General features: G+C 44.4%; 4 protein-coding genes across 6 annotated transcripts; 1 reads left to right on the top strand and 3 right to left on the bottom strand.

The window, feature by feature from the left end:
* The first annotated feature begins 99 nt into the window (after positions 1 to 99).
* LOC4339273 (protein tesmin/TSO1-like CXC 3) lies at positions 100 to 2,629 on the top strand. 2 transcript variants are annotated; one of them, XM_015784726.3, is made up of 6 exons: positions 100 to 371; positions 501 to 575; positions 1,262 to 1,436; positions 1,529 to 1,624; positions 1,696 to 1,759; positions 1,891 to 2,629. In XM_015784726.3, exons 1-6 carry the CDS (start codon positions 154 to 156, stop codon positions 2,382 to 2,384), a joined length of 1,122 nt encoding a protein of 373 aa, XP_015640212.1. In that variant the 5' UTR covers positions 100 to 153; the 3' UTR covers positions 2,385 to 2,629. The 2 variants fall into 2 exon arrangements, with proteins under 2 accessions (XP_015640212.1, XP_015640211.1); XM_015784725.3 differs by having other exon boundaries at positions 1,262 to 1,439.
* Positions 2,630 to 3,028: 399 nt separating this feature from the next.
* LOC9272465 (multisubstrate pseudouridine synthase 7) lies at positions 3,029 to 8,822 on the bottom strand. Its single transcript, XM_015784723.3, has 20 exons — positions 8,595 to 8,822; positions 8,299 to 8,499; positions 7,955 to 8,208; positions 7,651 to 7,723; positions 7,476 to 7,532; positions 6,893 to 6,972; positions 6,743 to 6,805; positions 6,426 to 6,513; positions 6,230 to 6,332; positions 6,035 to 6,138; positions 5,822 to 5,895; positions 5,437 to 5,501; positions 5,095 to 5,258; positions 4,945 to 5,012; positions 4,794 to 4,854; positions 4,425 to 4,462; positions 4,150 to 4,218; positions 3,716 to 4,037; positions 3,332 to 3,444; positions 3,029 to 3,247 (listed from the first exon to the last, which is right to left on the bottom strand). The coding sequence occupies exons 1-19, from the start codon at positions 8,763 to 8,765 to the stop codon at positions 3,415 to 3,417; spliced, it is 2,085 nt and encodes a 694-aa protein (XP_015640209.1). The 5' UTR covers positions 8,766 to 8,822; the 3' UTR covers positions 3,029 to 3,247; positions 3,332 to 3,414.
* An 881-nt stretch (positions 8,823 to 9,703) lies between these two features.
* Positions 9,704 to 12,968, bottom strand: LOC4339271 (NADH dehydrogenase [ubiquinone] flavoprotein 2, mitochondrial). The gene is made up of 10 exons (XM_015782046.3): positions 12,816 to 12,968; positions 12,651 to 12,707; positions 12,471 to 12,536; positions 11,958 to 12,074; positions 11,357 to 11,434; positions 11,175 to 11,280; positions 10,995 to 11,041; positions 10,728 to 10,805; positions 10,228 to 10,293; positions 9,704 to 10,089 (listed from the first exon to the last, which is right to left on the bottom strand). Exons 1-10 carry the CDS (start codon positions 12,915 to 12,917, stop codon positions 9,982 to 9,984), a joined length of 825 nt encoding a protein of 274 aa, XP_015637532.1. The 5' UTR covers positions 12,918 to 12,968; the 3' UTR covers positions 9,704 to 9,981.
* Positions 12,969 to 20,066: 7,098 nt separating this feature from the next.
* LOC107281025 (uncharacterized) lies at positions 20,067 to 24,814 on the bottom strand. Of its 2 annotated transcripts, XM_066310653.1 has the most exons (7): positions 22,187 to 24,814; positions 21,821 to 22,101; positions 21,380 to 21,738; positions 21,115 to 21,302; positions 20,852 to 21,041; positions 20,675 to 20,779; positions 20,067 to 20,601 (listed from the first exon to the last, which is right to left on the bottom strand). In XM_066310653.1, the coding sequence occupies exons 4-7, from the start codon at positions 21,208 to 21,210 to the stop codon at positions 20,168 to 20,170; spliced, it is 825 nt and encodes a 274-aa protein (XP_066166750.1). In that variant the 5' UTR covers positions 21,211 to 21,302; positions 21,380 to 21,738; positions 21,821 to 22,101; positions 22,187 to 24,814; the 3' UTR covers positions 20,067 to 20,167. The 2 variants fall into 2 exon arrangements, with proteins under 2 accessions (XP_066166750.1, XP_066166749.1); XM_066310652.1 differs by having other exon boundaries at positions 21,821 to 22,735.
* Between the last annotated feature and the right edge of the window lie 580 nt (positions 24,815 to 25,394).

Raw genomic sequence — 25,394 nt, 5'->3', positions numbered from 1 at the left:
AAACCAAGAAACAAACCCCACAAGGAGAGAGAGAGAGAGATCCTGCAAGTGGGCCCCACAAACCAGTCTAAAGACCTCCTCTCCTCTCACCCCGGACCCGTGCGCCCACCCTCTCCCTTCTCTTGTCTCTCCCCTTCTTCGCCCTCCCTCGCCATGGAGGCCACCCCGATCTCCGTCAAGCCGCCGTCTCCGGTGGCGGCGGCGCCACCGCCGCCGCCGGTGCAGGTGCCGGTCCCGCCCCCTCCGCCCCCGCCGCTACCACCGGCGGCGGCCGCCGTGGAGCCCCTGCCCCCGCAGCCGGTGGCCGTGGTGGTGGCAGAGGCGGAGCCCTGTAGCATGAACCAGCTGGCGCTCACTCCCACCCCCAAGCGGTGAGGATCCGTAGCCCCCGAGTTGGAGGGCGCTTCGGTTTCTTTTTTGATTGATTCGGGCGCCTCCCGGGGGGGTTTTCCGGGTGATCTGATTCGGGTGTGTGCGTGTGGGGTTTCTTGTAAACGCAGGCAGAAGGTGGAGGAGAGCGCGGATGGGAACGGGTGCAAGCATTGCGCCTGCAAGAAGTCGAGATGCTTGAAGCTGTAAGAAACCTCTGATCCTTTTTGATTTTTGTAGTTCTCTGTTTCATACGATTCTGGGAAGGTTTAGACATTTTAGTGAAAAAAAGGGGAGAGGAAATGGAAATGTTTGGTACCATGCGATTTTCGCAGCTATGTGCATCCATTTTGGTTAGTGGATAATAGAGATAGGGATTTGCGCGACGTTTTACGGGTATGATCCCCTCTGACTAGATATATTGCTCGTAGTTCAAAAACCCCTTTGTTGTTGGGTTCTATAGTACAGCTATTTGAATGGATTGCGGTTCTATTCTCTTAGTATGTGTAATTTGAGTGCTCCATGTGGTGTGTAATGTGTTTAAATTGAATAAATAATTGGAATCCCATGCTCTGTTATAATATTATATGTTTATACCTTTTGATTATTAGTATGATTTCCCATTGTATGTTACCTCTAGTACTCCTTTGATATGTGCAACTAATGGCGGAAAGCTTACAACTTTGCGATCAGCCTACAAAAGCTACTATGGAAGCCATAGTTCTTCTATGTTATCAAGAAGCTGTTTTTCTTCCTACTGCAAATATTATGGATAGCAAAACGCCATCAGTACGAATATATGATAAGTTTAAATTGATTTGGATCTCTATGTCTGTTTGGTTGCTTGTGCTTTCATGAACTAAGACTGATATTGAAGCGTTTGCTTATGCAGCTATTGCCCATGCTTTGCTGGTGGAGGTTATTGTTCTGAAAAGTGTGGATGCCAACCATGCTTCAACAAGGCCTTATATGCAGAAACAGTTCAGACCACTCGCAAGGTGCTTCTTTCACGGCAGAAACGGATGTCACTGAAAATTAATCGAAGATCTGAGGCAAATGCGGAAGCTGTGGTTGTTTTCTTAACTGAAAAAGCTGGTGCTACAGTATTTGATCTTTCCTTTGGTTTGTAGTAGTAATTTCAATGTGTTCTCATTTACAGGAAGATGCTCATCATTCTTCTTCTTCAACTCCGCCTAGGCGAGGTTGCAATTGCAAGAAATCAAGTTGCCTAAAGAAATACTGTGATTGCTACCAGGTTTGGTCTTAATTCAAGCTCTCTGCTAAACATTTGGTGAAAAATATTCTCAACTAAATTCTTATGTACAGGATGGGACTGGTTGCTCTTTGTTTTGCCGATGTGAGGACTGCAGGAATCCTTTCGGGAAAAATGGTACTAAAGATATGCTTCTGATTTCTCATATATATTTTTGCAAACAATTCTTGAGTTTCTAATCATCCCTTATCTTAATGGATCGGAATGTCTGGACCTGTATACTGATTAATACCCCTTCCCTTGCGCAGAAGGCATAATGGCAGAAGAAAGTAAGCGCTTTTTATACACTGGCGCAGACCTGGACCACAGTGAGGATGAACAAGACTTTATCGTGGAACGTTCACCTCGCCTGCAGTCACCAATCTCAAAAGAGTCCTCCTTCCAGCAAACTCCCCCGCATATCAGAGCCACGAACAGAGATACACACATGTTCCCGCAGGCGATATCGCAGTGGCAGCCCCGCTCATGGCATTGCTCCAAGAGGCAGAGCAACGACCGGGTGATCGACGACTCAGGGGAGTACAAGAACTCGAATCACGACTGGCAGTTGGCCAAGCCAGAGGACAGCTACAGCATATCGAGATGCGTCCAGATCCTCAACGGCATGGCCGAGCTATCTCAGGTGGAGAAATCGGTTGCCCCCGATGTGTTCCTCCAGGCGGGGAACCGGGAAATATTCATCTCGCTTAACGGTGACGTCCGGGCCCTGTGGCTGAAACGCAAGATCCAGAACCTGACTTAGGGCATGCCATTTGTCACCTTAGTGTTGTTTTGGAGGCTGAGATTGGAGACACCATTGGATCATCAATCCATTTAGGCTATGCATGTCCTGCTGGTCGGTTGAAAATGTGCAGGATCTTAGGCTCTTCTTGTATACTGAGTTGTATCCCAAATTTCCGTCATCTTTTCTTTGTAGAGAGCTAGCAGCAGATGCGAACTTTGGTAACCGGTTATAATAATAAATGAGTTATGCACCTACAGGGTGTACATCTGTGTGTTGTGGTTGTATTTGGTTGCCATACATCAATTATTTTCTTGTACTTCCAAGGTATAAACCCCTCTGGGGCTCACTGTGAGCACCAGTTGTTGTAGGCTTATTCTACCAACCCTTATGTTCGAGGAGGTGCTGCCGTTTTCGTATTCCAGATAGGGCTAGTGGAATTGGGGTACCACACTGGACCAGGCGTCGTGTCGTGTTGCAGCCTCAAGTCAGCCGCCCAGCTGCTCATCACCGTCAGGCTGCGTCAAATGTGCAGCCCAGCTGCCGTCCAGTTGCCAGCCGGCCGCATGTGCAAGACACAAATTCAAACTGATTTTGTTGCCCGATATTACGATAATTGAGCTCCGATCAACAAACACAGCATATAAAAATTCAAAACCCAGACAAGAAGGAAACCTCGCAAGGGTTCTCAACTTTAATATCCCTGTTTGGTTACAAAAGTTCATACAATATTATGGCATGCCACATATTCTAGTGGCAAAACAAGTTTTTAACCCCCACAATAGCACAAACGTGCATCAGCAATTCAGTATGCACCGAACGGGAGCAGGCCGAGCAGCATGGTATATCTCAATGCCGATTCATTTGGGCTGTTAAATGCAATACTGCAATAATCAGATCAGGATTTATAAGTTAATAACTTAGTGCCACGCGATAAAAATTACACAAACACAATTCAAACACCATACCAACTCATGTTGCTTAACTATGTCAACTCCTCTAAGATGCGGCTTGGAAGATTCCCCATAAAGAATTGATGTCAATAACAAAATTAACAATCGAGTGTTTTCTGATACGTGACCTGCAGACGAGCAGAAGGTAATTATGAAATGAATGTTGTTATTTGTTAACATGTTAGAGCAATAGCATATATATTGAAATATTCAGCAATATTTTCTCCTGACGTCCTAAAATATTAACAATACTGTTGGGCAACTGCCATAATTAAATGTATTTGAATTCTCAAGTAGGCATGCATTCTTAACTATGCATAACACCATAAACAGAGTCCATTTAACATCATTTAAATTCTAGTAAAAGAATAGTAATATAATATTAGTTGAGAAACATACCGAGGTTGAAGTCTTCAGCAACTCCCTAATAGCCATTGTAGCATAGGAGGATGCTGGTAGAGTAAATGCTAATTTTATGGCCAATTTCCTTGCTAACATATCTGAGCTACCGACAGACTTTTCCTCTACTAAGCCAGTTTCACTACCTGGCATAGAGCTATCCAATGGTCCTGCCACCTTGGAATCATGTGATTGAGCATTTGAAATCGCGCTAGATATAGTCTCATTTACTTCCTTGGCTTTTGTAGGTTTGTTTCTGGACAGAACATCCAAATCAGTTTCTGCTAAAGATGCTGTGTCATCTGTATAAGTCATGAGTTCCCTACAGTCACACCAAAGCATTTTTTAGTGGAACAGGGCTAGAATTTATACGAAAGAAAAGGTGATGATTTTGGTCATCTAATGAAGTGAAAAGTCAATGGGATAAGGCATACCACTCAAAATCAATAGGCCGCTGGAACACCCGCCGATAACCTCCTTTCATGCTTGTAATTGAAAACTCCCTTAAAAATGGAGTTTGTATCATATAGCATAGAAGTTAGGGTATAAAGTAGCAAATTGAAATATGCAAGCCAAGGTAATATATACAACAGAATGAGAATATAGTAGGATATCAGAACAAAAAGATATAAAGCTTGTCATAGCACATATACTAAGTATTGACTTTTAGAGGTGCCTTTGATCTTTACAGTAAAATAAAGAAACTTACTTGACACCATGTGCATTCTCTGTCAAGCTAATGCCATCCTGAGACATGAAAGCAAATCAACAATATGATTCCTATTTCTTGGATTTAATCTTTCACTTTAAAAAATATTGTGTAATTCATTCATAATATATTAGCCAATTAAACCTGTGACATTACAGAAGTATCGTTTATCCACAAAAAGAAAAGGGAAACTAAACACATTTCACAGTAAACATATCTAGCAACCAATAACCTACAATATGTGTTTTTCTTTTTTGCGTTTAGCAACAGAAGGGTTATAGAGGAAATTCAAGAATGCACAAGTTCCTGGCAAAGCAAAGGAAGTACTTCTGAATAAACTATAAAATAAATTTTGTAGGATAGTAGCACCTTTTTAGCCAATTCATGATAAATGTCAGCAATTCCGTTTCCAGGAAATAATGCTTGCGAACTGCATGTTTACAGAAATAAGCACACCATATATATTTCTCAATGTGATTCAATATGAAAATTGAAGTTATGGATGTGGAATGGTAAATACCCAGGCAAAGGAAGGACAACATCTTCAAATGTGTAGACACCCTTCAATAAATCTTCAGAATCAACTATCTACACGAGAAATGACAGTGCATGATTAGGAACTTTTTGTGCATGAGCATGTACACCGCATTGTTTGCTGCAAATTACAGACCTTCACAGACTGGATTGTTTCTTCTGGAAGTGTCTCAGAACATAGATCAATATCAGATGAATTTATTTGGTCATCGCAAGGTTCTGAAGTATCAACTGAAGTTGCTTCTCCAGGAGGGGGCTCTTTGCTATAAACTAAGTCACCTTCTACAGCCTGCGAAATGCCTGTCAAGTACACCAGTTAGCATAAGGAGGAATGGGAAAAGAGAAGTTCACCATATAAAACTACAAAAGGTAACACGCCTGAAGAAAAAGGTCAAGGTTAGCCGTTATCAGAAAATTATCAAACTGCATCATGATTCAACTAAAACTGAGTAGCTGTAGAAGGATGAAGTGCACTGACCATATTTTTCAACTCTGGCACTGGCAGCATGGTTCCAGAGGTAACTTTGGTAACTATGAACGTACCTTCATAAAAGAGGCAACAGCAAATAAGAAAGACGCATAAGCAAAATATGAGAATTAATAAATTGGTCAACAAAACAGAACAGAGAAAAAGGGTAACAGAAAAGCTTGAATATATCAAACGGTATGTATATTGAGCAGCAGAGAACAATTTTAAAAACAGGTACATATAACAGATCTACTACTGTTCATGACTAATGTCTATAATAATTCCAATACAATTTTGTATATTATAAAATCTACTTAGCTTTTGAGGTAACAGAAATTGACTAACCCATCAATGTAAAGAAACATGAAAAGACGAAGAAAGTTAAACAACATACATCATTCGTAATGTTCTTGGTATACTCTTTAATGCTTGCAGATAGTTACCAGGGCATTTCTTCAAACATTGAAGCTGGAAACAATGCATGAAAGAATATCAGTTTAACTTCCCCAAATAATGTGATCTACATTACATAACTTGAATAAAAACTAAAAAGCCAATGTTTTAAATAATTCCAGGTTAAGTAATGAAGGAAAAGAACTACACTTACAATAGCCTTCTCGGCTACAAGATGTCGAGGGAAGTTCCTTAGTGCCATATCAATATCACCATGCTCCTTGTAATGTTCACGCATCTCCCTTATGTCATCTCTCTGTTCGGAGTATTAAGTTATGTTGAACAAAAGTTGGCACAGCTATATATCCAAGTATGCAACTGCTGATTGGATAAAATAAATCAAGGATATCTCCTTCCCTTGGATCAAGAATCAAATTTACAGAACTTCTCCACTCTCCTCTAAGCAAAGCAGCTCCAACAAGGTGAGTAGGTACTGAACCACTTCCAAAACGCTAACCAACAAAAAAGATGAACTTGATGAGCTTCAAAAGTAAACACGTACCAGTTAGGTTTTGAAGCATAACGAAAAGGTTCTGGCTTCATACCTGCAACCCATAGTAGTTGATAAATCCATTCTTTCCTAAGCCCTCCACAGAAGCCTTTATTATGTCTTCTGATTCTGCAACAACACCCCTGAAGAAATGCAGGAAAATATCAGCTCTCCATTTGTTTGGTTTTCTTGAACCAAGAAAAGAAGAGGTTTGGTGCATGTGAAATATAGTACTGTTTGTAGTGAAGTAATATGTAGCTGCAAATCAGGCCCTCCATGAGCTCTAAGATTAGTGCAAATCATTTTTTAGAGCACTAGAGAACATTTTTAGTTTTTTACATTAAACTAAAAGGAGAAATAAAAAACAAGTACCTCAGAGTAATTGTAAATCGATTTCCCATTAGTTGACCAAGAACAAGTCCCTCCTTCACATAACTAGAAAGGAATGCAAAAATAATTAGTATTTAGAATAATTACATTGCAATGATATCAACAAAGAGGATAATGCATTTTATCACCTACCTAAAGTTTCCAACTTTAATTCCAAATAGTCGATTATTAAGTGCAGCCAATCTGTTGGCTGATATCTTGAAAACAGTCACCTAACCAGGGGAAAACAATCAGAAAAGTAACCATTGCAAGAAAACGTAATTACATGCAGAGGATCACAACCATGAAAAAGGAGTGAGATAACATAAACAAATCTGTCAAATAGACTAAAAATCACTATGCAAAATACAGCAACAACACCAGCCTTTAATCTCAACCAAGCTGGGTAGGCTAGAGATGAGAACAAAGCCAAGCAATACAAACTAAAGGTGAAAAGACTAAAAACTATGAACGGTACTAGTTAAAGAAAAATGATCTTGTAGTTTCATTTCACAAAACTCCTTTGCCAAGACAATACTACATGTAGTATTCCAAACCAGAGCAGCTTCACTTATCTCATCTGGTTGTAACATCATAATACCATAAATTATGCCTTAATTAAAATTATACCAGTATTTCTTGCATACTTGTATGCGAACTTTTAAACAAATTGTACAAAAACACGATTTATGTAAAGAAAATTGAGTGAGATGGTATGCACATGAGGAATAAGTACCTGTTGTGTTGTAACAGCACGTTTATCTTTTGTCCCTGCAAACCCGAATGAACGTGACTGCAAATTGCAAAAGGTATAGAAATCAACTAGGAATGCGAAGGAAGGTAAAAAAGAAGAATCAAAGCATTCAGTAGAAACAAGAACACAATGTTATGAGTTAGCAACCGAGGTATACCTGAAGTCCTAACATTTTCCCAATTACTCCTAACGCTTCTTGTGTGTCCTTGTTCTCTTTGCAAAGGTGAAACCTGGTCAGCACACCAGAATGACAACTCCGGTTATAACGCTAATTAACAGCAAAATTAGACGAAGCAAAAACATAATATTTCTTATACAAATTTATACACATAGATTAGATGTTTTTTATTAAGTTTAGCCAAGTAAAATACACAGCAAGTCAGATGAACACATTCGAGTACAAAGGCCAGCTAAAGATACCAGGCCAATAGAAACTATCAATTCAAGCTGAATTCCACCACCTTAGGAACTTCCCAACATGATTTGGCCAGCTAGTTGATCCTCTGCTATCAAATGGCCTGTCATCTCTCCAATCAGAACCACCCATGTTCTTCCTCTTCCTTCCCCTCCCACCACCACTTCTCCCACCGCCACCCCGCCCTCCCCTAGCTCCTGATCCCAGCCGCACCCTAATGCATCTCTGAACTCCATCATTGTGTTCGACCGTGTCGGTGACCAAAAACTTGAAGCTCCTCTTGAAGAAATTATGCACCTCCTACAGCCAAAAACACGCCCAAATCACACCATTTCCACCAATCTCAACCACATAAACAACCAGAAACTGGAACTGGGGGATCAAACCAACCGATCGATGAGCCTTATCGGCGTCCGGCGAGAGAATAACCGGCGATACATCAGCCTCAGCCCCCGCGGACGCCTTCTCGAGGAGCCCCTTCAACGCGTCGCAATCCGCATCGCCACAGAGCGCACGGAACGACTCGAGGGCCTGCGAGTGGTCCGCGTCGGCGGACGGCGCCGCCTTGTCCTCCTCACTCACATCCACGCACTGCGATACACGGCGGAGCTGAGCTAGCGCGATGAAAAAAAATCGGGGATCCCGGGAGGGAGCCGCGGAATCGGGGTCGAGAGGGCTAAGCTTACCTCGTCGGGGAGATCGAAGGAGGTGAGGCGGGCGACGGAGCCGTCGCGGGCGACCTCGTGGACGATGAAGTCGGAGTAGCGGTGCTTGAGGACGCCGCGGAAGCCCGGGAGGGAGGAGGCGAAGCAGGTGATCCCCGCCTCCGCCTCGGTGAGGGAGGTCGAGCGCGCCATGGGAGGTGGCCGCGCGTGGGATTAGGGTTTGCGAGAAGAGCAGAGTGTGGAGGAGACGAGGGTTTTGCGAGGGAATGGGGAGAGGTTTAGGAGGGGAAAGCTGATGGCGGAAAGACAAGGAGATATTTGCAGGTAGGTCCAAATAATAACGCGTAATATTCAAAATGGTCCCTGAGAGAAAGCACCGAAATTAGTTTAGCCGTTTAGGGGGTGGTTTTGATACAGGGTCGTAAATTTTGGCGTGTTATATCGGGTAGTACATAGAGTGTCGCATGGGGTGTTCGGGTATTAATAAAAAAACTAATTACAGAATCTATCAGGAAACCGCGAGACGAATTTATTAAGCCTAATTAATCCGTCATTAGCAAATGTTTATCGTAGCACCACATTATCTAATCATGGAGCAATTAGACTTAAAAGATTCATCTCACAAATTAGTCGCAATCTGTGTAATTAGTTATTTTTTAGCCTATATTTAATACTTTATGCAGGTGTTCAAACGTTCAATGTGACGGGGTAACAAATTTTTGGGTGGGATTTAAACATGGCCTTAGCTGTTTAGGTCGTATTCTTTTTTTTGTTTACGAGTAATGGATTACGAGGAGACGCTTCCAAGTTTTTAAACGCTATAATTTTTTTTAAAAAAATCTTCATCAACATATATTAGAACTTCATTTTTAAAATACAACTTTCAACCCTGTAATATTTAATTCATCGGTTCATGTTCTTGAATAATTGTCATACACTTAATCCATCATCCGAGCAGACAAAGAACAGGCCCTAACCTTTTCTAGAGTAACTTAGTTGGAGAAGAATGTAATGTTCATGATCAAATCATGAACGGCTGCTAAAAGATCAAACAGCTAGATTAGCAATGTAACACGCGATGATGTCGTGCTTTAATGGGCACTCATCACTAATCAGAAGCTGAAAAGGAATGCCCAAAAAGAGAATGTCCAAGAGTTTTATCTTTGCCGAAAGACGAATACAAATCTTTTTACCACTGCCGCCTCATGTCAGCTGACAAAATAACATATCGTCATTATCAATGTACCATTTCTCTGATGGTGCAAAAGGAGAGAAAAAAGATGCGGGCAGAGGTAAACAAAACAAGATCAAAATACAAACAACACATCGCCTTGCTTTGTTCCAGTTTCCACACCATATAATCATAGTGTGGCCCAACTTATTTGTGTGCCTGTAATTCAAAGCAAACCTAGCAAGCATCTAGATCCCTGCACGGAGGAGGTTTCGGCTCACCGTGCAAGGTGGTATTCCCTCCAGCAGGGCCACAGTTTTTCCGCTCTGGGTGTTGTGTGCCGCGCTGCAAAAATCATCACAATCATCAAAATCAGTTCGCAACCTAAACCAATGGTGGGGCTTGATATCTATAACATCAAACTGAGTAAAACTTGTCGCTAGAAATATCAAAAGAATTATTTCGTTCAAGAGCAAAGCTTACAGGAGGGGTTTCTCCTCTTTTCAGCATCTCGACGATCTCAACAACTCGTTTAGGAGTGAGGTCCTCCTGAAAAGGGGAAATGGAAATGCTCAGTTACAGTACACAAATAAGTCTTTTCTTCCTCTCTCAGCAAAAGGCAGGCAGGTTTTGTTAAGTTTTATCCACTCGTCTTTTGTTACTCTGTTGGCATTAGTGCTTTCAGTGCCACAGTACTGCTATAGCATGGAAGTTTAGCAAAAAAATGTAGCTATGTTAGCATTATTTCTCCAAAGACGCCTGCTAAGAAGTATAGAAACCCAGGGGCCCAGCATCCTATAACATGCAAGTTTATATTCTTCAGTTGACAATGTTTCATTTTGTGCATAAACATGAACTAACACGAGTGGGCACCAGCTGCTAATTCTTACTAATGCTGTGATGTTTCTACTAAAATTTCCACCGCGTGTACTAGCATAAGTCATCAACAATAGATAATCGGATGCATCAATGTGTATACTTACATAATAGTTGTATGTGTAACCCTCTGAACCTTTAGAATAATCGGCCACAGCAATCATGGGAGCATTCACACAGCAGCCCTGTGAACATATAACAGAAAGCTGAATAAAAAGTTGCCTTGTACTTATGTTTTTTCATTAGAGTACTGAATCATTCACTGACAAAATCCTACAGACCATTCCTATTGGCTATAGTTAAACACTTAACTCAACTAGAACACCTATTTGCAAGCATCCAAAATGACAGAAAATTATAGATCTCGAAGTTACCATGCACTCCATTTCTCCAACAGAAAATAAACCATCACTGGTCACCTCTGCAAATGAAAGAAAAATGTTAATGCTATCACAGAGATAGCAAGAGAAACACATGCTCGAAGACCGTTTGTGGTAACAAATCAGGAAGTGTTATTCTTAGTTGATAGGATAAGTTATGTGAATAATACAAACCATTCCGTTTAACTCCAAGATGTTCTAACAAGGCTTCTTCAATTTCACGTGAACCACGAATCATGCAAGGTGTGGTTCCACACACCAAAAGGTGATATTTACCCACCTACATGGCAAAATAGGGTGAAAAGATGCTAGTGGAGGGATTAACAAGTACAAAATACTAAGTCATGCAAAGATACCTTAGTCCGGTTAAACATTGTGTAAAATGTAGCAACTTCATATACTCTGATTGGTGCAACTTCAACGATCTTAGCAATCTGAAAGTCCAAGACATGAAAATAGTATTGTCAGAAATGCTTTTTGTGAGCACAGTGGTGGTGGAATGGTGGTTGGGTCTATGTACAAAATATCTAAAATGTAACATAAGCTATAACACTCCCAGTAGCAATGTTATTGTAATAGTCCTAGTCCTGAGGAGATTAACTCAATTGTAATTATAATTATATAAATATGTCAACTGATATGCTGACAAGAACTTTTTCTTTTGTGATTGCCAACCCCCATTCTCCAATGCCTCTTACTATTAAGGCTCCTAATTTCCTAGTGTCACCCATCTTCAGTAGGACGAAGAAGTGAACAGAAACAAGGCCAGTGCAATAAGGTTTTGATTTATGAATGTCTGCTAAGCAAGTCCAATATAACTATAGCTAACGTGGGTTGTAACAACTAACAAATGTTGAGGTACATCACTTTCTGAAAATTGAAGTATTGAAAACAGGATATAGCACATTAAAGGCGGAAAACAGTTGATCATCGAAAGCTCATAAAAAAGGGACTTACAGCATTCATTGCTGCAACTGGCACCCATCCACCATGCTGCTGCTGGGCAAGATCAAGCATTGGAATAATACCAGACTGCTTGTAGTTGCTTGGATAGTGAGACAATATCTCATTAACCTGAATTAGTTATTGAAATAGAGATTTTAGGCCAGATAACCAAAATAGCTGATACAATTGATATAAACCGTATTCACAAAACCTAAATCCCATGTCAAAGGAATAGAACACTATACCCCACGTCTCTATTACATTTGGACATTTGCAGATTTGCACATTTCTAAAGGTTTTACATGACAGATAACGTTTCCCCTTCTCAAATAACCAGCAACCAGTTCCAACGTAAGATTATATTATTATCTAATAGTCCTGAATAAAATGGTACCCTAACAGCCATTTCTGAACATCCGAAAACAAAACTGAACAAATTCTGCCACAACTACTCCAAAACCAGCCACTGTTCCAATCCAAAACATAAATCACAGGGAAATGAATGAACGAGACGAACAACAGCACCTTCTTCATGTTGGCCTCCGTGAACTCCCACGGCATGTCGGGGTTGTTTTCCGGCGAATCGAGGTGCTGCACAACAAGCAAACCCACAAATCCGACTCATTATCATCCTCAGACAAAACAGACAGATCAGGGAAGAGGGTAGGGGGTGGATCCGAGGGAAGGGGGAGGCGCCTCACGTACGTAGTTAAGCGCCGTGGAGAACAGCCTGGAGGAGCAGCCCGCGGCGGCGTAGGAGATCTGCAACGAGACGTTGCCCCCGGAGGGAGAGATCAGGACGGCAAAGCTCCGCCGACGAACAGCGAGGAGATACAGAGGCATTTGGAGGAGGGGGAGGGGGGCACTGACCGGAGAACGGGACAAGCGTCGCGCCGCGGCCGATTCCGAGGCGGAGGAGGTCGCGAGCCCTAGGAGGCGGCGGGCCGCGAGGCGGGCGGCCGGCGGCAGCATGGTTGGCCGGCGGTGGGGGAGGCGACTCGACTCAGGCGAAGAGGGGGGAGGGGAGCGGAGTTGTGGCCGCTCGCGGAGGTAAGTAGCTCGGCGTGACGTCAGCAGCACCGGCCCAGTGGGCTCTCATGGGCTTATTGACCCAATCGGCCCAATAGTAATAATTCCTTCGTGTACTGGCAATTATAACGATCTTTTTTTTTTTGGTTGGGCAATTATAACGATCTACTGTCCGGATTTCGTAACAATAGGATTCTGATATATCATACTTCATACTGGATTGTTTATTTTAGTACGGAGGAAATATACCGGTAGATCACCAATCTTCAAGCAAAATGAATCGTCCTATATATTATAGGCCGAGTTTAGTTCCAAACTTTCAACTTTTCCATCACATCAAAACTTTCCTACACACAAACTTTCAACTTTTCCGTCACATTATTCCAATTTTGTGGAGATTATGGATACCCCATACCAACACGGCATTTATAATCCGACTGGGTATGGGGTGCCATGTATAGATAGAATATCTTTAAAGGGACTTGGGTTAAATTCCAAACTTGTATGTTAAGGAAATACCCGGGATCTTAGTCGGTTAAGATTGAATCTTATCTGTAACTACCTATTCCGTTAGGGATATGGACTGTATTTTATAATACGGACCCCTTCCCCTATATAAGGAGGGGTCCAGGTGCCTCTTAGGGCACGATCTGCTCCCAGATCATACGATCAATAATACACTCGGCAAATCAATCCCCGGACAGGAGTAGGGTATTACTTCTTGTTAAGAAGGCCTGAACCAGTATAAAATTCTTTGTTTCTCAACCCATCCACTTTTCCAGCTTGATAGCCACCCCCTTTTAGTATTGCCAAAATCTTGTTTCGACAATTGGCGCGCCAGATAGGGGTAGCGTCAAGTTCTTCGCCGATTAGTGCGATGGGTTTCGTCTCCGGCATCGACGACTTCGTCTTCCCTCCCGGGCAGGCGTTCCGGTTCGGCAGCCTCAACTTCTTCACCAACGACTTCGGCAAGATTTCTCTTCTTGACTCGGATTCGAACCAGTCGGGAAGAGACCAGGTTTCCGCCCCGTTCGTACCCCAAACTTGGCCGAGATCTACCCCAAGATCATCTCAACCGAGTTGGCCCCAAACCACTCGGACGAGATCCAATCTACTCCAACACGACCCGATGAAGACAATAGAGCCTATCCGCCAATCCTGATGAAACTCCTCAACGATTTGGCTGTCGTTTTCACCACAAGAGCGTCATCTCCCCGTAGGTCTAGGCGGGATCCGCCCTGGCCCCGATCCAGTCTAGCTCTAGGGAAGTCGGTGTCATACTCCAGCCTCTCGGCACGGTTTCGACGAAACAGTTGGACGGCTACCTCAGCTCCCCCGGTGTCGACTCACGACCAACGGAGATCGTAGAGTACGACGACTTCGGCTACCGCTACGACTACCGCAACCTCGACGACTTCGACGAAGGCTATGAAGATAACTACACGCCCCCTCTACTTCGGCATTTTCATGGCCGACAACGAGACGGAAAAACAGCGTCAAGCCCGAGAAGAAGAAGAACAACGCGTGCGACAGGAAGCCAAACGTCGCCGACTGGAGGAGGAGCGCCAAGCACAAGAGCGAGAACGGCTGCAGCGTGAGCAACAGGAGCGCGAGCGAGCTGCAAAGGAGGCTTGGAGGCCGGGCGACGAGCACGAGAACTCATCGGGCAACAAGATGTCGAGGGGACGGCGGTTTTTCGCACCCCCCAACAGAACGTGGTTGCAGCGATCACCCTCCTCGACACCCTCCTCAAGGAAGACGCACTCAATCAGGCCAATCACGTCGTCAACATCTTGAACCAGACCAAGACCATGATCGCAGCTTCGGTCCCGGTTAACTCCGCGAGTGTCCGCACGCCAACTGGCAGCCGAGTTCCGCCTCTTCAATCTCAAGACTATCACCAACCGAGCCTCAGCGTCGTCGGCGCCGGAACCAGTCGTAGGAGCAGGGATCACGACGAGCAATCCGTTCACTCGCCTCCTGACCGACACAGGGAGCGTCGAGCTGAATGTCCCCGCTCCCCACATCGCAGGCGTCCCATCGATCTTCGCGAAACTATCAATCAGCGCCGTGCGGCAAGAGGCTACATCCCCCACCATTCACCAGATCGTTACGACGACGACGTGGATGGAGTTGCTGCCTTCACAAGCGACCTGCGTCGAGTGGATTGGCCAGCCGGCTTCAAGCCGACTGGAATCGAGAAGTATGACGGCACCACTAACCCTGAGACTTGGCTCACCGTCTACAGTCTCGCAATTCGCGCAGCAGGAGGAGACATCAAAGCTATGGCAAACTATCTGCCCGTGGCCCTAGCGGATTCTGCCCGGTCCTGGCTTCACGGGCTACCCCGTGGCACGATCGGATCTTGGGCGGAACTTCGCGACCACTTCATTGCCAATTTTCAAGGCACCTTTGAACGCCCTGGCACCCAGTTCGATCTTTACAACATTGTCCAGAAGTCCGGAGAATCCCTTCGAGATTACATCCGACGTTTTTCCGAGCAACGCAACAAGATCTCCGATATCACCGACGACGTCATCATCGCCGCCTTCACCAAGGGCATTCACCATGATCTCTTAGTTGGCAAGTTTGGACGCAAGCCTCCCAGGACAGTCAAGCAGATGTTCGAGAAAGCCAATGAGTACGCAAAAGCCGAAGATGCCGTCACCGCATCTAAGCAGTCGGGCACCACTTGGAAGCCGAAGAAAGATACGCCGACCACAGGAGGGAGTGGAAGTACCAATCACAAGGATCGCAAGCGTAAGCCCGAGGAACTTGTGGCAACCACTACACCATCCTCCCGACAATGTTCGCGCGTCAACACTTTCGACAAGATCATGAACTCTCAATGTCCGCATCATCCAAATTCCAACCATGCGGCCAAAGACTGCTTCGTTTACAAACAGTTCGCAGAGCAATACGCCAAGAACGCACGCAAGTCGACTTACAGAGATCAAAGCACATCAAAGAAGAAGGATGATGAAGATGATGCCCCGACTGGTTTCCAAGACCCCCGCAAGGAGCTCAACCATATCTTTGGCGGACCCCTGGCTTATGAATCCAAGCCAAAGCAAAAGCTGACTGAACGGGAGATCAATGCTGTTCAGCCCGACACGCCCCAATATCTTCGGTGGTCAGAAACAACTATCAAGTTTGACCGCTCGGATCACCCTGACCGAGTGGTCCACCCAGGGCGGTACCCCCTGGTACTAGACCCAGTGGTTTGCAACATCAAGCTCCGAAGATCCCTGATCGATGGTGGCACTGCACTCAATATCCTTTTCGCCAAGACTCTGGACGACATGCAAATCCCTCGCACGGAATTGAAGCCAAGTAATGCGCCCTTCCACGGAGTCATCCCCGGGCTGTCTTCTACTCCACTCGGCTAGATTACTCTGTCGGTTACTTTCGGCACTCGAGAGAACTTTCGCACAGAGAATATTTGCTTCGAAGTTGCTGATTTTGAGACAGCGTACCATGCCATACTCGGACGCCCGGCGTTAGCCAAGTTCATGGCTGTCCCGCACTACACCTACATGATGATGAAAATGCCAGGTCCCCGAGGAGTCATATCCCTGCGGAGTGACATCAAGCAAGCTGTCACTTGCGACAAGGAAAGCTGCGAGATAGCCCAGACCCGCGAGATTGCGCTCGCTCGAGAAGAAATCCGACTGGCTGCGTCCACTGCAACCGAAGGAGAAGTGTCTGCAACCAAGATGTCAAAAGGCGGAGAAGGCGACGCCAAGACCGAGAAGATTCCTCTAGATCCCTCTGACCCTACTAAGACTGCTGTAATAGGCGCTAAGTTAGATTATAAATAGGAAAGCGTGCTCATCACCTTTCTTCAAAATAATAAAGATATCTTTGCGTGGAAACCATCTGATATGCCTGGTATTCCTAGAGAGGTGATTGAGCACTCTTTACATGTTAAGGAAGATGCTAAACCTATCGAGCAACGACTCCGCCATTTCGCACAGGATAGGAAGGATGCGATCAAGGAGGAATTGACCAAGCTGTTAGCAGCAGGCTTCATCAAGGAAGTCCTACATCCTGACTGGCTGGCCAATCCAGTCCTGGTTCGGAAGAAGACGGGGCAATGGCGCATGTGTGTTGATTACACCGACCTCAATAAATCTTGTCCCAAAGATCCCTTTGGGTTACCTCGCATTGACCAGGTAGTTGATTCAACGGCTGGCTGCGAGTTACTCAGTTTTTTGGATTGCTACTCAGGATATCATCAGATCCGACTAAAGGAGTCCGACTGCTTGAAGACTTCGTTCATCACGCCCTTCGGGGCCTACTGCTACATCGCCATGCCTTTTGGATTAAAGAATGCAGGAGCAACTTATCAACGCATGATACAGAGATGCTTTTCAACTCAGATTGGTCGCAACGTTGAAGCTTATGTTGATGATGTAGTTGTCAAGACCAAGCAGAAGGATGATTTGATTACGGATCTAGAAGAGACCTTTGCGAGCATCCGCGCTTTCAGGATGAAATTAAACCCTGAAAAGTGCATCTTCGGAGTACAGTTAGGGAAGCTACTTGGCTTTATGGTGTCCCATAGAGGCATACGAGCCAACCCGGAGAAAATCAACGCCATCATCAACATGAAACCATCGAGTTCCCAGAAAGATGTTCAAACGTTAACTGGATGTATGGCGGCGTTCACTCGATTTGTCTCACGACTCGGCGAGCGGGGGATGCCCTTTTTCAAGTTGTTAAAGAAAACCGACAACTTCCAGTGGGGACCTGAAGCACAAAAAGCCTTTGAAAACTTCAAGAAACTTCTCACTACTCCACCAGTCTTAGCTTCACCACATCCGCAAGAGCCGTTGTTGTTATACGTGTCGGCGACTTCCAAGGTTGTGAGCACGGTCCTGGTTGTCGAGTGTGAGGAAGAAGGCCATCTTCAAAAAGTCCAACGACCAATCTATTTCGTCAACGAGGTTTTGGCCGACTCCAAGACAAGATATCCTCAGGTTCAAAAGTTGTTATATGGTGTTTTGATTACCGTTAGGAAATTATCTCACTATTTTCAAGATCACTCGTTACGGTGGTTACATCGTTTCCACTCGGGGATATACTTCAAAACCACGAAGCATATGGGCGGATCACAAAGTGGGCCTTAGAGTTGATGTCTTTGGATCTATCCTTCAAGCCGTGAACTTCGATCAAGTCCCAAGCTTTAGCAGACTTCGTTGCCGAGTGGACCAAGTGCCAAGAAGACACGCCTGCAGAGAAGATCGAGTATTGGACTATGCATTTTTATGGGTCAAAGAGGCTTTCAGGCACCAGAGCGGGGGTTGTTCTAATCTCCCCGACTGGAGAGAGGTTGAGCTACATATTGTGGATACATTTTTCTGCGTCCCATAACGTGGCGGAATATGAGGCGCTACTTCACGGATTAAGGATTGCGATCTCCTTGGGAATTCGGCGTCTGATAGTTTGTGGAGATTCTCAGTTGGTTGTTAATCAAGTCATGAAAGAGTGGTCCTGCCTTGATGATAATATGACCGCCTATCGGCAGGAGGTACGCAAGTTAGAAGATAAATTTGATGGCCTTGAGCTGACCCATGTTCTTCGACATAATAATGAGGCAGCCGACAGACTGGCTAATTTTGGTTCAAAACGAGAAGCAGCTCCTTCCGACGTGTTGTTGAACATTTTTATGAACCAACTGTACCGAGGAAAGAAATAGTCGAGGCCACGGACACTCAAGAAGTAAGCATGATTGAAGCCGACTGGAGAGAGCCCCTCATTAAATTTTTAACCAAGCAAGAACTCCCTCCAGATAAAAACGAAGCCGAGCGAATCTCCAGGCGCAGCAAACTTTATGGCATACACAAGGCCGAATTGTACAAGAAAAGTCCATCGGGGATTCTGCAACGCTATGTGTCTTTGGAGGAAGGAAGGCAATTGCTAAGAGATATACATTCAGGCATCTATGGCAATCACGCTGCCACACGAACCATTGTTAGCAAGGCCTATCGGCAGGGTTTTTTCTGGCCCACCGCTGTATCTGATGCTGACATAATTGTGCGAACATGTGAGGGTTATCAATTTTTCACCCGACAGACTCATCTACCGGCTCAGGAGTTGCAAACCATCCCGTTATCTTGGTCGTTCGCGGTTTGGGGGCTCGACATGGTTGGCCCATTCAAAAAAGCTATCGGTGGTTATACTCATCTCTTTGTAGCTGTTGATAAATTCTCCAAGTGGATCGAAGCCAAACCAGTCGTCACAATCACGGCAGACAAGGCTATAGATTTTTTTCATCAACATTGTGCACTGGTTTGGGGTACCTAATCGGATCATCACTAATAACGGCACTCAATTCACCGGCGGAGTATTTAAAGATTCCTTTGAAGACTTCGGCATCAAAATTTGTTATGCCTCCGTAGCGCATCCCATGAGCAATGGACAAGTCGAACGCGCCAATGGTATGGTACTTTAAGGAATAAAAGTACGAGTTTTCGACCAATGGTATGGACAAGTCTTTGCGATTTCGTAACTTCAAGGAGGAGCGCTACGGAGAAGACCGAGTGGATGATCTCAACCGACTGGAAGAAGCCCGTGAAGCAGCCTTAATCCAGTCGGCTCGGTATTTACAAGGGATACGACGTTATCACAATCGCAACGTTCTTTCACGAGCTTTCTTAGTCGGAGACCTGGTTTTGAGGAAAATTCAAACTACACGAGATCGGCATAAGCTATCTCCCTTATGGGAAGGACCATTCATAATTTCTGAAGTTACTCGGCCAGATTCTTATCGACTCATGTGTGAAGACGGTACTCATGTTGACAACTCTTGGAATATTGAGCATCTTCGTCGTTTTTATGCTTAGGCATTACTTTTGTATCTTCCTCTTTGACTACTAACATCAAGTTGTTCCTTGAGTTACCAGTCGGGGGCTACTATAATAATAATGGAGTGTGATTTTTATCAATTCAATTTGCTTACTTGATTTATCATTGTCTTGTTTGATTTTTTAGCTTAGCCAATGAGGACTGAAAGTTTTTAACAACTTTTGCGGGTTCTAGGCTCAATAAGGTTTGATAAAAACTTTTAAGAAATCTAGAGCTGAGTTTAAATCATCAAGCACAGCATAAATTCATCAGTATTGTACAAATTGTGCCTCCATCATCATCATCATTATCATCAGAATACACAATCAATCAGATTCAGTTTTTTAATCATTAGAGTTATCAGACCCAGTCGGCTTAAGATCGTTGTCCTGTAACCTCTCAACTACATCAGCGGCTATCTTGTCGGCAGCTTTTTGCGCATCACTGATGAGGTCAAGGGCGGCTTCCTCACTTGTCCCGTCTGCGAAGCCGTCAACAACATCAATATCAATCTTCGGGTACAAGGACTTGGTCATCGCCAACTCTAGACTTGCCCCCATACTTCCAGCTTCTTTGATGTTCTTAAAATATGTATCCGGAGCAGTTCTAAGCTTGTCGAAGATTTCGACAGCATCAATTGAACTCGGACCATTGTTATTGAAAAACATGGCCTGGACGAGTGGCGTAGCGGCATTGGCGACTTCATCTCTAGCTCCTTCAAGCTTCTTGATTTTGTTAACCAAGATGTCGAATTGAGCCTGGGATTTGATTTTGCGATCTGTACAAATAAATTCACATCAATGACTGGGCATGAAGATGAGAGTGGTTTTTGAAGTTTCAGCTACAAGTACCTTCGACATCTTTCAGAGCCGAGTCCCTCTGTTTTGCCAGTTCGACCTTGTCTTTCTCCAGAGCCTGGATTCGCCTTTCTAGCTTGGATATCTTGGCAGCTTTCACTATATTGCTTTCCACTGGTTAATCGCACATGAATAGCAGCATGAAACAAATCAGATAAGGATGAGAGTTACCTTTTGATGAACCACTTAGCTCAAAGTTGGAGTCTTGGAGCTCGGCGATCCGGTCTCTAAGGTCATGCTCAGTCTTCCTAGCAAGCTCCTTGGCTTCACGCAGTTGATCTCTGGTTGCTTCCAGGGTTCCAAGGTGGGGAACCAATTTCTCGAGGATTGCAGTTTTTGCCTCATTTCTAAGATGGATTCTCTGCATTACAAGTGCGTCTTTATTCAGTAAAGTGGCCGACAGGATGATTGAAGCTGTATGTAAAGAGACTTACATTTACAAGACGGGTAGCTTGTCCAAGTGTCTTTTTCAGCAGACACACTTCCTCGTCTTCCTTCTGTTTATTTATCACGATTCCCTGTGGATGCATTTCATCGTCTCACCACTTGACTAATATGGGTGGGCGAGAATCTTCAGCCGATCGTATCCGGAGGACCTCTTCTTTGTCACCAATCATTGGGCCTTATATATTCATGAATAATGGTGAGACAATTGAAGAAAGTTTGTTGGATCAAAACGGATTTGGAGGACTTGTTTACCTGTTATGATTTCCGGTCGGGGATGAGCAGGTCCTTTTATCCTAACAGGAGAGTTGGATCCCGGGTCAACACCAGCGTCCTTCCTGGGAGGGCTGTTAGCTTGAGTTTCTACTTCTGGGATGTCCTTATTTTGTTCTGTACCCGACTGGTCTCTAGTCGGGGGCTCCTGTTCAACATTGGCTTCAGCTTCGGCCAACTGGTTTCCAGTCGGGGGCTCGTTGCTGGCCTCTACATTATCGGTTGCTGGTTGATTATCACTCGGGCGACCTTCGGCGGTCGGCCTGGTTTCTGTTGAAGGACTAGTCTCCGCGCCATTCGGCTCAGGGTCTTTTCCGGAAGGATCTATATCAGATGGCTTCCTGCAAGTTTGAGATATGCTATCAGTACTACTTCAATAGTGAGTGACTGGCGATACAAAGGAAATTGCTAAACGACTTGTACCTAGATGATTTCCTGATTTTTGGTATGGGACGACTGGATGTCTTCTTCTTTGGATTGGCTTGCCTTGGCTGTTTTTCGGTCACCCCTTTGTTGCCGGCATCATCACCTTCATCATCGCTCAGGACCAATTTCCTCTTACGGGAGTCTGACTGGTTAGTCGATTTCGAGGTGTTTGGTTGAGTATCGGACCGAATTTTTTGTACTCCACTCGCCTGACTAGTCTGCCGACGGGGCGAGCGATGTTGAGCAATTGGAGGATCCGACTTCATCAAGGCAAATTCCTGGGCATGATATTCCAAGCTTTCAATTAACTTTGCAGAAGATAAAAGCATGCTTTTGAGAAGGGCTGAGATGTTTGATACATACCCGCGGAGGAGGGTTGAAGGCGTTGTATGGCACCACTGGCAACAAGTGCGAATAACTGACCACGATAGCATTCGAGAAGATTTTGTACATTCTCTCCTTCATGACTTTAAACTCAAGAGAATCTAGATCTTCACGGTTAGGGTCATGCTTGCCGTCAAACTCAAAGGTTGTGCGGGATCTCTCTTTAATTGGCGCTAGTCGGCTTTTAATAAAATGCCGGGTGATCTGCTCTCCTTGCAGACCTTGCTCTTTGAGCTTCAGCATGCGATCGATCAGGGCAAGTGCTTGGGCCACCTCATCTCCCATGGGAAGCGAGTTCCAGGTGTCTTGATATACTGGAGGTAGACAAGAATACTCGGGAAGCGCTGGCTCGGGATTTTGCACATAGAACCAATTTGCATGCCAACCCTTATTCGAAGTTTTGAAGGGCATGGAAAAGTATTTTTGGCTCAAGGTTCCCCTTAGTTGGAAACCGGCTCCCCCGACAACACATGGTTTGCTCTTGTTTGGCTGAGGCTTGAGGAAGAAGATGCGACGGAACAGGGAAAAATGCGGTCTTATACCCAGGAAAGCCTCGCAAGCATGGATAAAATTGGCAATGTGGACTATGGAATTGGGGTTTAGGTGATGCAAACTAATCCCATAAAATTCCAAAATCCCCCGGAAGAATCTTGAGGTTGGAAGAGAAAATCTTCCATAGAAGAAATGAGAAAATACCACGACCTCATGTGTGTCAGGGGTTGGAAATGCTTCGCCGCACGCCGGACGCCACCCAATGATCTCCTTTGCCGGAAGAACGCCGTGCGCCACCATCTCCTTCAAGTTTTCCTCTGTCACATCAGAGGGCACCCACTGACTTTCAAAGCTTTCTCTCTCCTCTGCCATGGATGCAAATTGGATGATGCGATTTGGTTTGAAATATGGCCGGGAATGGATAGGAGATCGATGCGGTGGTTGCGCGGAAGATTTTTGTGGAACTTTGGAGGATGGATTGGAGGGGATTTGTGAACCCTAGCTTCACCGAAGTGATTTCGCACTATAGCAGTGAGTAGGGAAAGTGGCAAGAGTTTCGGCGGGGAAGACAAAACGACGCTATGCCTTCGGTGTTATCTCATTAGGGTATCGGGAGTACTAATGGGCCTGGGCCTAAACAGTACTTCAGCCCAGTTTTGCTATCAGCGTGGTTAAGTTGTGATCCTTAGGGGCTTAGGCATTTGTTTTTGCTTTGGCAACACTTGCTCACGACAATATAGCCCAATGCTGTTAAAATCCTTTTTGACGCAGTTAGATAATTCTGTGGAATTACTACAATGCAAATAAAAAGGTGCCTGACAGAAAAGTGTTATACTGATTTTGTAGGCCTTTTTAGGCTGCAAAAACTATTTGGGTTTTGTTGAGGTGACTGGTTTTTGAATAGTCATTCTCTCGGCATGTTATATGCTTATTTTGATTATGACGTGAGTCATGGCCTAGGTTATTTAGACTCATCGATTTATATCACATTTGATGGATCTTTTTGAGAGTTTTTACTCGGATTCTTGTCATATGTGTTGGATTATGGACCTTATAGTATTTTTTACTCGGGTTTCTTTATATTTCCATTTTTGGTATATCAAAGCTAAAGCAGTCGGCTGGATATTTTATCAAACGTCTCATATGCTTAGTTGTATGATACTTTGGATGATTCGGTTGTAAAACCACTCGGTTGGATGTTATTTACACCTTGACTATATGTTTAGTTTTTTTAACTAATCACTTAGTCGGGGGCTACACCTAATTAGGTGCATCTAGTCGATGCACCTGATTTTTTCTATTTTCAGCCATTCACAGTCTTTGATTTTGATACTCGGGAGACCAAGGCAGAAGAAGTTGGAGTGCTCGGATTATCGTTTGGGATTACGAGAGAAAACTATTTTGTTGACTGTAAAGGTCTCAGGGGCTACTGTGGAGATTATGGATACCCCATACCTACACGGCATGTATAATCCGACTAGGTATGGGGTGCCATGTATAGATAGAATATCTTTAAAGGGACTTGGGTTAAATTCCAAACTTGTATGTTAAGGAAATACTCGGGATCTTAGTCGGTTACGATTGAATCTTATCTGTAACTACCTATTCCGTTAGGGATATGGACTGTATTTTGTAATACGGACCCCTTCCCCTATATAAGGAGGGGTCCGGGTGCCTCTTGGGGCACGATCTGCTCCCAGATCATACGATCAATAATACACTCGGTGGATCAATCCCCGGACAGGAGTAGGGTATTACTTCTTGTTAAGAAGGCCTGAACCTGTATAAAATTCTTTGTTTCTCAACCCCATCCACTTTTCCAGCTTGATAGCCACCCCCTTTTAGTATTGCCGAAATCTTGTTTCGACAAATTTCAATCAAATTTTCAATTTTGATGTGAACTAAACACACCCATAGTAGGATGCATGAGATCGTGAGATGAGTAAACTCAAACTTGCTTAAGGTTGGGAATCGCTGATTGGTAACTACATTAATTGGCCCTCATAATTTTATCCATCCAAATTCCCCATTGGACCATTACTTACACTTTTGTAGGGTGATTACTGGAGGGACGACACAGGGCACAATTCTCTACTGCTTGTACATGCTTCAGAGCTGCAAAAAAAATGACAATTTGACCCTTTCAGAAAACTTATTTCGCAAATAAACCGCGCACAAAACTTATTTCAAAAATAAACCAGAGGTTCAGCGCCAAATGCTTCGGCACTGAGCTTAGCCACCTCAGTGCCAGGTCAACCGGCACTGAATGTCGTGCCACCGTGGATGGCACGCCGACTCAGTGTGCCGACGTGTCAAAGTTCAGCGCCACCCGACTCGGCGCTGAGGTGGCTAAGCTCAGCGCCATTGTATTTGGCACTGAAGGGGGGAACTTAGTAGCTGTGCCGAGCATTATGGTATGGCTGGCTGCTCTGCTAGATCTCAGCGCCAAATAGGTTGGCACTGAGTATGGCTGGTTCCGTGCCGGGTGGTTTGGCGCTGAGATATATTTGACAGGCTTAAAACTATGTTTACTTCTGACACATTTGGAGTTAAGTGAACACAGCAAAAAATATGCAGTCATTCGGTTGATAACCAGTGCGCAACCAAAGCAATGTTGCGAAGTGAAAGTCACAACTAAGCAAACCATTTAACATATATAGAAGCAGTACTTAACTAGAGAACAAGTCTTAGCCAT

The sequence above is a fragment of the Oryza sativa genome, chromosome 5 (assembly GCF_034140825.1).
Source record: "Oryza sativa Japonica Group chromosome 5, ASM3414082v1".
Taxonomy (NCBI): Eukaryota; Viridiplantae; Streptophyta; class Magnoliopsida; order Poales; family Poaceae; genus Oryza; species Oryza sativa.
The sequence above is the reverse complement of the archived record's forward strand: the minus strand, read 5'-3'. Positions and strand labels throughout refer to the sequence as shown.